This window comes from Alligator sinensis, unplaced genomic scaffold (genome assembly GCF_000455745.1).
Source record: "Alligator sinensis unplaced genomic scaffold, ASM45574v1 scaffold1032_1, whole genome shotgun sequence".
NCBI classification, from domain to species: Eukaryota; Metazoa; Chordata; order Crocodylia; family Alligatoridae; genus Alligator; species Alligator sinensis.
Window position 1 is genome coordinate 1,176,967 of NW_005842450.1, and position 11,336 is coordinate 1,188,302.

Consider the following 11,336-nt stretch of genomic DNA (forward strand, 5'->3'; position numbering starts at 1 on the left):
TGGCACGCGGACAAGGAGCTGTACACGCTGCGGTACCAGGCCCAGGACGACAGCCGGGAGCTGCTGCTCAAGGCCATCATGGTGGACACCAGCATGATCCTCAATGTCATGGTGAGCCCCGGGCACCGGCTGAGCCCGCTCCTGGGGGGAGCTCGGGGCCCCCCCTCGGGCCCAGGCAGCTCCATCCCCGATGCCACGTGGGGCTGGGAGACGCGCCCCGGGGACCCAGCTGCCCTGGCAGCTCGGGTGTGCAGCCCCAGCGCGGGTGGGGAGCGGGCCGTGGCGCCTGCTCCCATCCTCTGGCAGCTGACACGGCCCTTCCTTGCCCTCGCCCAGGACCGCAGCTCGCTGCAGGTGGCGGACGTGACCTTGAACGTGGCAGACTACGTGGACCCGGAGCACCTGGATGACTTCCACATGTAACCGCCGGGGCGAGCGGGGCTGGAGCCATTGAGAGCTGGGGAGGGGCAGCCCAGCACGTCCCCGGCTCTGAGCGGGGAAGCTTTGCACCCACATGTGGGCAGCTGCAGCCATGGGCAGGGTCTGCCAAGGGGCCACGGGCTTTTCAGTGGGTCCTTGCGGTATTTTGAACATGTGCGGTGCCACGTTCCCATCGCACTCACCCCTGCGGGGGTCCTGCAAGAAGCTGGTGATCAGCTGCCCGCTGTCCCCTGGGGGGGTTAGCCTGGATGCAGCGTTATGAGGCATGTTTCCCCGGGGGCATTGCCAGCATTAGATGATACAGGGTAGAGGAGCGTGTACCTGGACGGGGCCAGCCAGGGGATGAGAGGCGCCTGTTCCCCCCTGCCCTCCCTGCAAACTGCCATTACAGGAGCGGGCAATTATTTTGGGCAGAGGGCCACTCACTGAGTTTTGGCAAGCCATCGAGGGCCACATGACAGGCAGCTGGGGGCAGATAAATATTAATTTTCTAAATTTTTTAGGGACCCCGCAGGCTGGATAGAATGACCTGGCAGGCCACATCTGGGCCCCGGGCCACATTTTGCCCACCCCTGTGCTAGCACGATGGCTCAGCTCCCCAATCCCTCAGGCTGGCAGTGGGGCAGGTGGCCCCAGCATGTGCCCAGCAGCCATCCCTCTCCGTCCCCGCAGGGTGTACAAGAACGTGGAGGAGCTGAGGACGAGGATCATCTCGGGCATCATCTCCCCGTTCAGGACCGACGAGGAGAAGGACAACAAGAAGGAGTCCAAGCCGGAGAGTACGGTCCCACCAGCTTCCCACCGCGACTACGACCCCCTGAGGATCCCGCCCCGGCAGCCCCCGCTCAGTAGGGAGCCCCCCTGGTGAGTGGGGTGGAGGGGGCAGGAAGGGGGTGGCAGAGCACAGAGGCCACCTGTGCTGCCCCCATGCGCCCCATGTCCCCTCCCAGCTGTCTTCTCCCCAACCTTGGTGTTGCACCGTGGCTCCGAAGGATGCAGGAGCAGCCCCAAGCCCCCTCACCCCATGTCTGCCCACGTTGGCTGGCAGAAGAAGGAGCCAGCGGGTGTAGTTTTCAGCTGGCAGGTGTGTTTCAGAGTCGTGGGGGTGCAGGACCCTGCCACCAGCATCCCTGGCAAGGAGCTGTGGGCAAAACGGGGGCCGGAGAGTGCCCTGTGAAAACCCCCTCCCCACCTGGGCCCTACAGGACACTGACCTGCGCGCCTTGCTCTCCAGGCCACGGCACCAGAGTCCACGTGCACAGGGGCTGGCCCAGTGCCCACGTGCCTGGGGCTGGCCCAGTGCCTGGGGCTGGCCATGGCAGTGCCGGCTCCAGGTCTGCAGCACACTGGAGCTGGGCATGGTCCCAGTGAAGAACCGCAGCCTCCGCTGCTAACACGCTCTGACACGCACCCCCTGCATGCCCGCCACATCCTCCTGCTCCCTCCTGCACGCGGCACCCCACCGAAGTGCACGGCTCTGTATAGCTGGTGTCCCGCCTCGCAGTCACTGTGTCTTGTCTTGCAGGCCATCTCCCCTGGGCCCCTTTGCAGTGGGCGGAGAGGACCTGGACCCCTTTGGGTGAGTATGGCTGGGGAGGTGGGGCGCTCCGCCCACCCCCACAGCCTTTCCGGTGCCCCCTTGGAAGTGAAAGCAGCCGTGTCCTGCTTGTGTGGGGTGGGATGCATTGGATGCCTCCAAAATCCCTTAAATCGACTCATGCCTGGGTTTCCCACGTGGATGCCGGTGGGGCAGTTGCTGCATGCAGAGGGCAAGGGACTCCCCCTTGGTGCTGGCAAAACCCAAATGTGGTTTTGATCTCACAATGGGCTCCTACAGCCTGCGGCACCTGAATAATCAGCTGGGATTCATTTAACATGCAGTAATTCCTCTGGTAAGACGAGGCTGACCGTGGAGCTCAGGGCGTGTAAGCCTTGCATTTAGCATGTTGCCAGCTGTCACCTCAGTGGCCCCTAAAGCTGGTGGAAGGGAGGGGGGAAGGATTTGCCCCCTTCTCTGGTCCCGTATGTGACCCTGCAGCATGGGCTCAGCAGGAGCCTTTGGGCTGGGGCCAGGAGGATGCCGGACTGATGCATCACGTCTGCTGCGTGCACCAGCCTCGCCTGTTGTGGGGAATCCATCCGCAGTCAGAGGGGAACACAGCCAAGCTGGGCAGAGCTAGGAGCAATGACCTCAAGTGGCAGCAGGGAGGAATTTAGGCTGGAGATGAATTTTCTGACTCTGAAAGAGGTCAGGCATTGCAACAGGAGCCCAGAGGAGTTGTGTAATCTCCATCCCGGGACATTTTCAAAAGCGGGTTGGGATGGTTTAGTTGGGGATGCTCCTGCCATGAGCAGGGGGCTGGACTAGATGTGACTTTGTGAGGTCCCTTCCTATGATCCTACACTAGAACCAGCCCCTGGAGACACAAGCCAGCTCCTCACTGCCCCGGAGGCCCGGGATCAGATTTTTGCCCTTTCGGAGGGCAGGCAGGAGGGCTGGAAAAGGGCCAAGGGGTGGACGTAGAGTGATCCTAGGCTAAAACAGACACCCGGTCGGATGTGGCCCTGCGTTGGCTGGCATATCGCTCACATCCAAACAGGCATGGACAGTTGTTTACACACAAGCTTGAATGGCAATTAGCTTGAATTAGCCGCGACCAAAGCAACGCATCGATTTGAATAGGTACCTAATGCTCCGCGGTCTGTAACGTCTGGGTTTGAGGCAGCACAAAACGCTCTGATGCGATCCAACCGGTTGTCTGTTTTTAGCCCCACGTAGCAGCGAGAGGGGATGGGGAAGGCGCCGTGCTCCACTGCTCTCACAAAGGCATTTCGTCTTCAGTGCAGCGACCTCTCTAGGAGGCACCGGGTAGAGGTGGTAGCACCGGCAGTTAAGGTGGCCTAAGACAGAAGAGGGGTTTCCTTGGGCCTGGGGTCTGTCCACAGCTCATCAGTGTGCGGCGCAGGCCATGCCGTGTTTCTGGTCATGCTAGCAAACACACCTCTGCCCCCATATCAGGGCAGACAGGCCCAAAGGCTGCCCTGGCCAGGCCTTAGGAGAAGGGCATGGTTCTCAGCACCCTGGGGCTGCGCTACATCGCCAGCATGGAGCACAGGGGCCTGCTTGCACGTGAGAATCGGGCCACAGGTCTCACTCGTCCAGGTGCAAGCATCCAAGGGCAGGTCGTGCTGCATCCTGCGCCTCTCCCCATGGAGCTGATGCTGACCCTGTTCTCCTTTTCCTTCCCCCTCGCAGGGGCCGGCGCGGCGGGATGATTGCTGACCCACGCAGGTCAGGCTACCCGGTGCCTGGCATCGACCCCTCGTCTGGCCTCCCAAGCCGGCTTCCTCCAGGGGCAGTTCCACCTGGCGCCAGGTTTGACCCCTTTGGCCCGCCAGGCTCCAATGCAGCCAGGTAGGTATTCGGACGGGTGCCAGCCTTGCTGAAGGCAGCTGCTCTGGGCTCTTTCTGCTGGTGGTGACCCGGAGCCCTGTGACCTCTTCCTGTTGCCCCGTGGGTGGGGTTTTGGGGGGGCATAACTCAAATCATAATGTTGTCTCCTGATTCTGCAGGCCCAACCCGGATCACCTCCCCCCTCCCGGATACGACGACATGTTTATGTGAGGCGGGCCGGCCCGTGCTCCCGCCAGAGAGGAGTTACCCCTGCCTACGCGAGCGCCTTCCCCTCATGCCCCTGTTCGGCGGACTGCAGTTCTTTCGGCGGAGGTTTCCTCCCTGCCTTCCACATCAGCTCTGAGGGACGTCTGCTCACTTCCCCAGCCTTCCCCCTGTCCCCCTGTCATCTCTCAGCTGCCGAAATACGACTGCAGTGCTCAGAGTAGACGGCCATCCGGGGTGTTATTCGCCAGGCAAGGCTGTCCAAGCCCGGCATGGAAAGCATTCAGTCCCCAGGTTCGCTTGGCACCCCTTTCTCCAAGGCAGCATGGCCTGATGCTGCTGCTTCTTGCTACAAGTATTTGCTCCTCGGCACGTGCCAGGGGCTGAGCTGAGCTGGAGCAAATGAGTGCGGTGGTTCCTGTTGAGATGCTGTGAGTGGCTGCCAGGAGGGGCCTGTGCTGGGGCGCTTGTGCTGCTTCTTCCCTGCCCTGTGCTATTGATTGAGCAGAAGGCTGTGAGGCCTATCTTCCACCTCCCACCCACCAGAAGGGTTTGAATGGGGACATGCCAGCTGGTATCACTGGATCACTTGGGTTTAAAGGGCACCGCAGTAAAACCTGCTGTTAAAAGAAAGGGTCCAGATGCATCCGGGCCCCGGACTGGTGTGCGCAGGTTTGCCGTTCCCTGTTGAAATGGCTTTCTCTCCCCTGGGAAGGCAGGTGAAGGCCATGCCAACGGGAGGGGTGTGGGCTGCACACTGGGTGCAAATGGGGAAGGTGTCTGCTGTCTGTGCTGGGCTGAGTCTGGAGCTGGTTGCGTCGTCTGGGTGCTGGCAGAGTCGGGCCTTGCCCCTGGGCCAGCGCTTGGTGGTACCAGCACAGGGCAAGGGGGCACATGCAGCTTCTGGGCTTTGGGGTCCAGGGCTGGGTTTGGTTTTGTTCGTTCAGGTAGCAGGAGGGCACCTATCCTGGGCAGGATCCCTCCGACATAAATCTTGGGTTCAGGTGATTCTGGCATGCCTTGAGGCACCTCGAAGGCAGAGTCCTGCAGATCCTGCTCCTTCCCATCACCACCCAGTTTGGGAAGATTTAAGTTGTTACTTTTGCTGTTTTTTCTCTCTTGGTTTGAGGATTTTTTTTTTTTTTTTTGGAAAGATCTTTGTGACTCCAATAAAACCCAGTGCAACCCACGGCTCTGGCGCTCCTTGGCCTCTGACCCCTCCCGCCACCTCCTGTGCAAGGAGGTGCATCTTCAGCAGGCCCCACGGCTGGTGGCAACCCAGGTGCCCTCGGGGTCCCCTGCCTGCTGCTGTCTGCCAGGCTGACCCCACGTGTCTCTTAAAAGTAAAGCCACGGAGCCATTTAGCTGCATCTGCTCCCTTTCCTCGGCAGCCACGTTGATGGCATCTTGCTGAGTCAAAGTGGAGCTGCCCCTTGCCTTTTGCTGGTCATAAACACAGGTGCAGAGGAGCAGCTGCTCATCATGGCCGTATCCTGGCTCTGCACAGGGGTGTGGGTGCTGGCAGGATCCAGCACTGTGGCCAGCTCCATCCCAGTGTGCTCCCCCCAGCAGGCTTAGACCTGCCTGGGACCCTGCCTGGCAGGTGTGAGCAAGGGGCAGGCTTCCCCTGGGAGCCCTTTGCCCAGCAGAAGCGGGGCTGCATCAGGCTGGAAGAGGAGGCCAGGCCGGCCCAGCTCCCGCTGGCCCTGCCAGAGCCAGTGCGTTGCAGCAGATGGCCACAGACTAATGCTCGTGCCCTACACACGCACAGCTGGCGTGGCACCAAGTGCCGGATGGAGCTGCACAGGCAGGGTCTTGCAAAGGGAAACAGGACAGGCAGGGCTTAGCCTGCTTCTCCACTGCCCGTAGCTGCAGGAGAACCAGGGAAAGCCTCTGCTCACGGTGGGCTGCAGTATGGGAGCTACTCCCACGCTGCTGACCTCAGGCTATCGAGCTGGCAAGGTGCCCATCGCCCTCTGCCCCCCACAGCCAGCAGACGTGGACGCTCCAGTGGTTTCCCCGCTGTGGGGCTGCAATGCAGCAAACATCTAGTCTTTACTCAGGCCTGCAGAGTGGAAGTGCTGTAGGACAGCCACAGCCACGGGGCAGAGCCCTTCTGTGGTAGGATCGGGCTTTCACTTGGGGATGGGAGCTTTGAAATCTCCCTGCGGCACCCGGGGATCTGCAAGGGACATCTGCACCCCCTGCTCAGCCACCAGCCTTATCAGCCACGACCGGGGCCACCTGGCAGCCGCGTGCATTAATCTTACTCTGCAACCTTTCAGGAGGAGGAAATGCAGCCGGCGTTGGCATGGCCACGTGCAGCTTTGGGAGAGATGTTTGTGTCCTGGTACCTGTGCTTCTGTCTGCAGTGTTTAACTCCAGCCGGCCTGTGACTGCAGCTCCCAGCACCTTGCTCCCACACTACCCAAGGAGGCTGTCAGGTGGGGCTGGCAAGGACCCCTGCACTGAGTGCCTGCGGTGCAGCTCCCCTTGCTATCAGCATTTCATTTGCACCCATGGGGAAAGGACACCAGCCTGGGAGGAAAGCAGCAGCTGCCGCTCAAGCCTGGAGCAGCCCAGCCAGCCCGCTCCCCTGGGGCAGCATTTCCAAAGGACAGAACGGGAACCAGGCCTTCTAGGAAGAGTTTTAATTAGTCCGAGGAAGATGACACAACAGAACGGACAGACAGACAGACACGCACGCTGGCTACAGACCCTCTGCCCAGAACCCCATCCCCTTCTCCAAGCCCCCCGGGAACAGACAGGATGGGACGGGATGTACTGTCAAAGATGCAGACGTGGTACTGGATGCGAGAAGTCCCAGGAGCAGGCAGCACCGTCGGTGTCCTTGTGTCACGCAGGAGGAATGGAGAGAATATTGCACCTGCTGCAACGCAGGAAGGTCACGGGGGCAGAGGGGTATTTCGTTGACTGGTAAAATGATTCTTCCTCCCCCGCTGGGATAACCAAGGCCACTGTTGCGTCGTCCCCAGGAGGAGCTGGGGAAGACATGGGGTTTCTAAGGCAGGGGAATTCAGCTTGCAGCTCAGACTGGGACTCAAATCAACTGCCGCCCTGCAAGAGGTGGGTGGAGTGCAATGCCCTGCAATGCTTTGGCTGGTGTCCTGGGCACCATGTGCCAAGGCCAGGGAGGCTGGTGGAATGGAGAGGTCAGGAAGCAATGCTGCACATTTTTCCCCGGTCTCGTCACGTGCTCCCATTCCTCCTGGCTGGAGAGGTAAGGCACAGCTCACAGGCAGCATTTCTTACCATGCAAAGCCTGCAGACGGGCCTGGAAGGATGCTCGGATGCCCAGAACCAGCCTGAAGCCCTTGTTGGAGCCGTCACAAACCAAACAGTAACAGCTGCTCCAGCCAGAACTGGGACAAACGCTTCGGCTCAATCTGTCTTCTCCCATGTCCTGAGGGCCTCTCTTCTCCCATGTCCTCAGGCCTCTCTTCGGCGCCAGTGTGGGGCAGGGCCCCTGGCATGGGTCCCGGTGGGGTCTGGGTTGCTCCGGTGCAGCACAGAGGGGGCCTGGGCAGCCTGTCCTTCTGACCCGGGGCAGGCGCCTGTCTGTCTGCCAGCCCCCGGTGACTGCTCCAAGGGCAGGGACAGACAGTCAGGCCCTCTCTCTCCACTCCTGGGAGTCGGGTTGGGGGGGGGGCAGAGTCCAGCATACACTTCCTTTCGGCAGCAATCCCGTGGCCCCTGGTGCCCTGTGCTGTCCATGCCCCGTGCTGCATGGTGCACGCTACTTCTACCACTCCTTGCTGTCCCATGCACATCAGCACCCTCTACCCCCCACCTTAAAACCCATGCGCTAGACCCCCCCCATGCCACCCACTCCAGCCCCTGGTATCCCCATGCTCCCATGCAGTATAGGCCTGCACCCCACACTTCCATGCAGCAGTCCTGGGCCCCGCTTGTCTGCACTCTCATGCTGTCCAGCACCCCAGTACCCGCATCCCATAGTCCCAGGGTGCCCTACACTGCCTACAGTCTCACTGCGCAGTGCCATATCCCACCCCGACCCCATTCCCCCCTCTCACATGCTCAGTTCTCTTGGAAATGATTTTTGCAGCCATGCAAAAGGTTTTCTCCAGCTCCTAGTGCTAAGGTACCTGCTACTGCAGCAGTTCCAGGTGACACCCTCCAGGATCCAGCTTTATCCTTCACGTGGTACAGGATGTGACAGCCACACATCCCAGTATGAATCGCCCCGGTGTCATGTGTGCAAGTGCATTTGCTGCCCCGTCCATGAAAGATGCTCTACTCCATCGGCCACACTTTGGTCACACAGAGAAGTCTGTTCACCCTTTGCAAGGGATGGGGAATTCCCACGGTGGGAAGTGGAAGGTGCCCAGATCCTGCAGCAGGGAAGTAGGGCCCCTGGGCTGCTAATCCCAGTTGATGAACCCCAGCATTGCAAGGATAAAGCACCACCCTGCCAGCTACCGCTAGCAAGCAGATGCACTCAAGCATGGGATGCGCATTGCTTCTCTCTATAGTCCAGAGGCAGAAATGGGCACATTCAAATCCCTCCAGATTCATTCAGTGGTTGCCGAATGGAGGCACTAACTAACGGCCCTCTCCCAGCTTCTCAGAATAATCTCCATCCTGCCCTCCGGCGAACACAAGGACATCACCCACGCTGCAAGCAACCTCTGCTTCTCCACGCAAGTGGGAAATGATCTGGGAGTGCAACCGGCTCGTGACCGTGTGAGGAAGGGGACGTGGGCTGGCTCCCATCTGGAATGAAAAGAGCCATGAGTTCTTTCAGGTGATCTCAAAGCTCCTCCCAGTCTGGCAGCCGGTGGCTTATTCACTTAAGGCAACATCACCTGGGCTAAAAAAAGAAGCAAATCCAGCCTGATCCTTGACTGATGCCTCTGTTAATAGGACTCAGCCCTGCCCCTCGGTGACAAAACAGGTCCCTCCAAGCTCATTTTCCCTCCACTCCTGAGTGTGTTTCATTCTCACGGCCATGAGCACTGTCGCATGTTATTCAGCTCGCTCCATGGTTCAAGCTCCCCGTTGCTTTTCTGCTCTGTCCTACGAGTTAAACAAAAGTGTCGCCGGGCAAAGCAGAAAAGAAGAAAGAGCAGGAAACAGAAATATAGCGCAGCGTATAAAAGAGCAAGTGCTGGCTTCATTGAATCCCAGCAAAATCAGGGGGCTTTCTGTGCACGTATCGGAGGTGATCGTCTACCAGGAATCTGAAGATGCTTCACATTGACCGTACCTTAGAGTTTACCAGCATTTGGCAGATACATTGTTAAAGCACTCTCCATTCCCAGAGATTTTAGAAGCTGCAGCCTCTCTCTAATGGAATTCTTCCCTGAATACACTCCATTCATCTTAAATATTTATATTTCGATCAAGGGGATTTCTTTTTTTCCAGTTCCCCATGCCTTCTTAAGGGATAATGCAGTAATACACTGGCAAAGCAATGACAGCCTGAAGCCATTAAATTCTCTTCTTAAACAGTCTTACATTATAATACAAAAGGAGCCCGTCTGATACTCACATTAACCAGGTGTTCGGCAGATGTGATCTCTTAGCAGGTTCAGCCTTTCGTCATGTAAGCAGCATTTCATTGCGTTTAAAGTGACAGAAATAGATGGTTGTCGTGTTATTTAGCAGCGCTGTTCCCTGCACTGGGCTCCTAGTCACCGAGCGGTGAAATGCCAGGAGAGGGGGGTCTTTCGAGTCCCTGGAGAGGTTTATTCTTTCATCCGGACATCCATTTGTGGCGGATCCTGCTCTGACAGCAGCTCTTCTCTAAAAGCCCTTTGGCGGGCTCCGACTAGGGCCAAATCCTTGTTTGCTTTGCTGACATCAGCCCAGTCCTGGGAGAATAGGGGTCTGCTGCTCTCGCTGAGCCTGTCTGCACCTTCCTGGCAGCTCCAGAGAGCACTCCTGTCTCGCACAGATGGCAATGAGTGGTGTGGGGGCATTCGGTGACACCCGACCCGCCGGCTTTATTGCATTGGAGGCCCCAGCCCTGGACAACGCTTCCAGTGAGCCCTGCACAGCGGGGGTTTCCTCCTGCTCCCCTTGCTAGCAGCTGAAGAAGGCCATGCTCCAGGTACTCAAGACTTGATCTATAACCGACTGCAGACAACAGAGAAGCCCTCTGACATTAGTGCATCCTTGGCTCAGGCTGGCAGTCGTCTTTTCCCAAACCCTTGAGCGGGGAGAGCCGAAGACGTCTGCACACGAGATCCTGATTTCTAGATGCTGGTAAACAATCCAGAACTGCGAGGGATCTGCACCGAGCTGGCTGAGAGGATAAAAGGCTCATGTCTTACGAATACGGGACCCAGAACTAACTTCAGGCTGTGAAAAGGAAATGCCAGGCTGGTACCGAAGACTCAGAAACAGCTAGAGAAGGTGCAACTCTAGAACCCGGGCCCGGGGGGCCTGGAGACTCACCTAGTCCAAGCCCCCGCGCGCTGCAGGGTTCGTTCCAGCCGCTCTTTTTAGGCCGCAGCCTTTGGAAGCTCGTCTTGACTCTGTGTGCGCGGGGGGTACCTGGAGACAGGGTCATTAAGTCTGTCCTGCTCTGTATTCATTACTGACAGCAACGCACTGCAGAGCTGTCCAACTGTTCCCCTCCCAACGTCCTGCTGGTGCTGCTTTCTTCCCCCCTCCTCGCAGAACGCTGCGCCTTATTGCTGGTCCCCGTCTTAGGTCCAGGCTGGGATCGGGTGGCATGGCTGCGTTCCTCTGGCAGCCCCACAGAGCAATGACATGAACCTGAGAAGGATGGGGGGAGCAGAAGTTTGAAAAAGTGAAAGGCGTTTGAAATAAGTACCTCCTTGTCTTCTGGAGGGAGAGATAGGCTGTCCCTGCTGATGGCATCCCCGGCTCTGGACTTGCTGGTGTGGATGCTCCGTGGCACTGGGGTCCCAGCCCTTGGTGTCTCCAGGAGGAGACGGTCTTTACCCCGTATTGGTGGCACTGAGGTCCTTGCCCTTGCTGTGTCCAGGAGGTCTTTCCCGCACATCCGTGGCACGGGGGTCCCTGCCCTTGCTGTCTCCAGGTCTTTCCCGCACATCCGTGGCACGGGGGTCCTTGCCCTTGCTGTCTCCAGGAGGTCTTTCCCGCACATCCGTGGCACGGGGGTCCTGCCCCTGGCCGTCTGCAGGAGGTGCCGGAGAAGGTCTTACCCTCGCTATTGCTAAGAGGCGTCTGCCCGGGGTCGGCAGTCGGCAGGCGGGCCGGGGCTCCCGCTGCGCAGCGCGGACCCTCGTGCGAAGAGCGCGCA

At 59.1% G+C, this 11,336-nt stretch overlaps 1 protein-coding gene across 1 annotated transcript; it reads left to right on the top strand.

The window, feature by feature from the left end:
* The first annotated feature begins 6 nt into the window (after positions 1-6).
* PSMF1 (proteasome inhibitor subunit 1) lies at positions 7-4,280 on the top strand. The gene is made up of 6 exons (XM_006030550.2): positions 7-111; positions 337-419; positions 1,114-1,305; positions 1,967-2,020; positions 3,698-3,856; positions 4,015-4,280. The coding sequence occupies exons 1-6, from the start codon at positions 79-81 to the stop codon at positions 4,064-4,066; spliced, it is 573 nt and encodes a 190-aa protein (XP_006030612.2). The 5' UTR covers positions 7-78; the 3' UTR covers positions 4,067-4,280.
* The last annotated feature ends 7,056 nt before the right edge of the window (positions 4,281-11,336 follow it).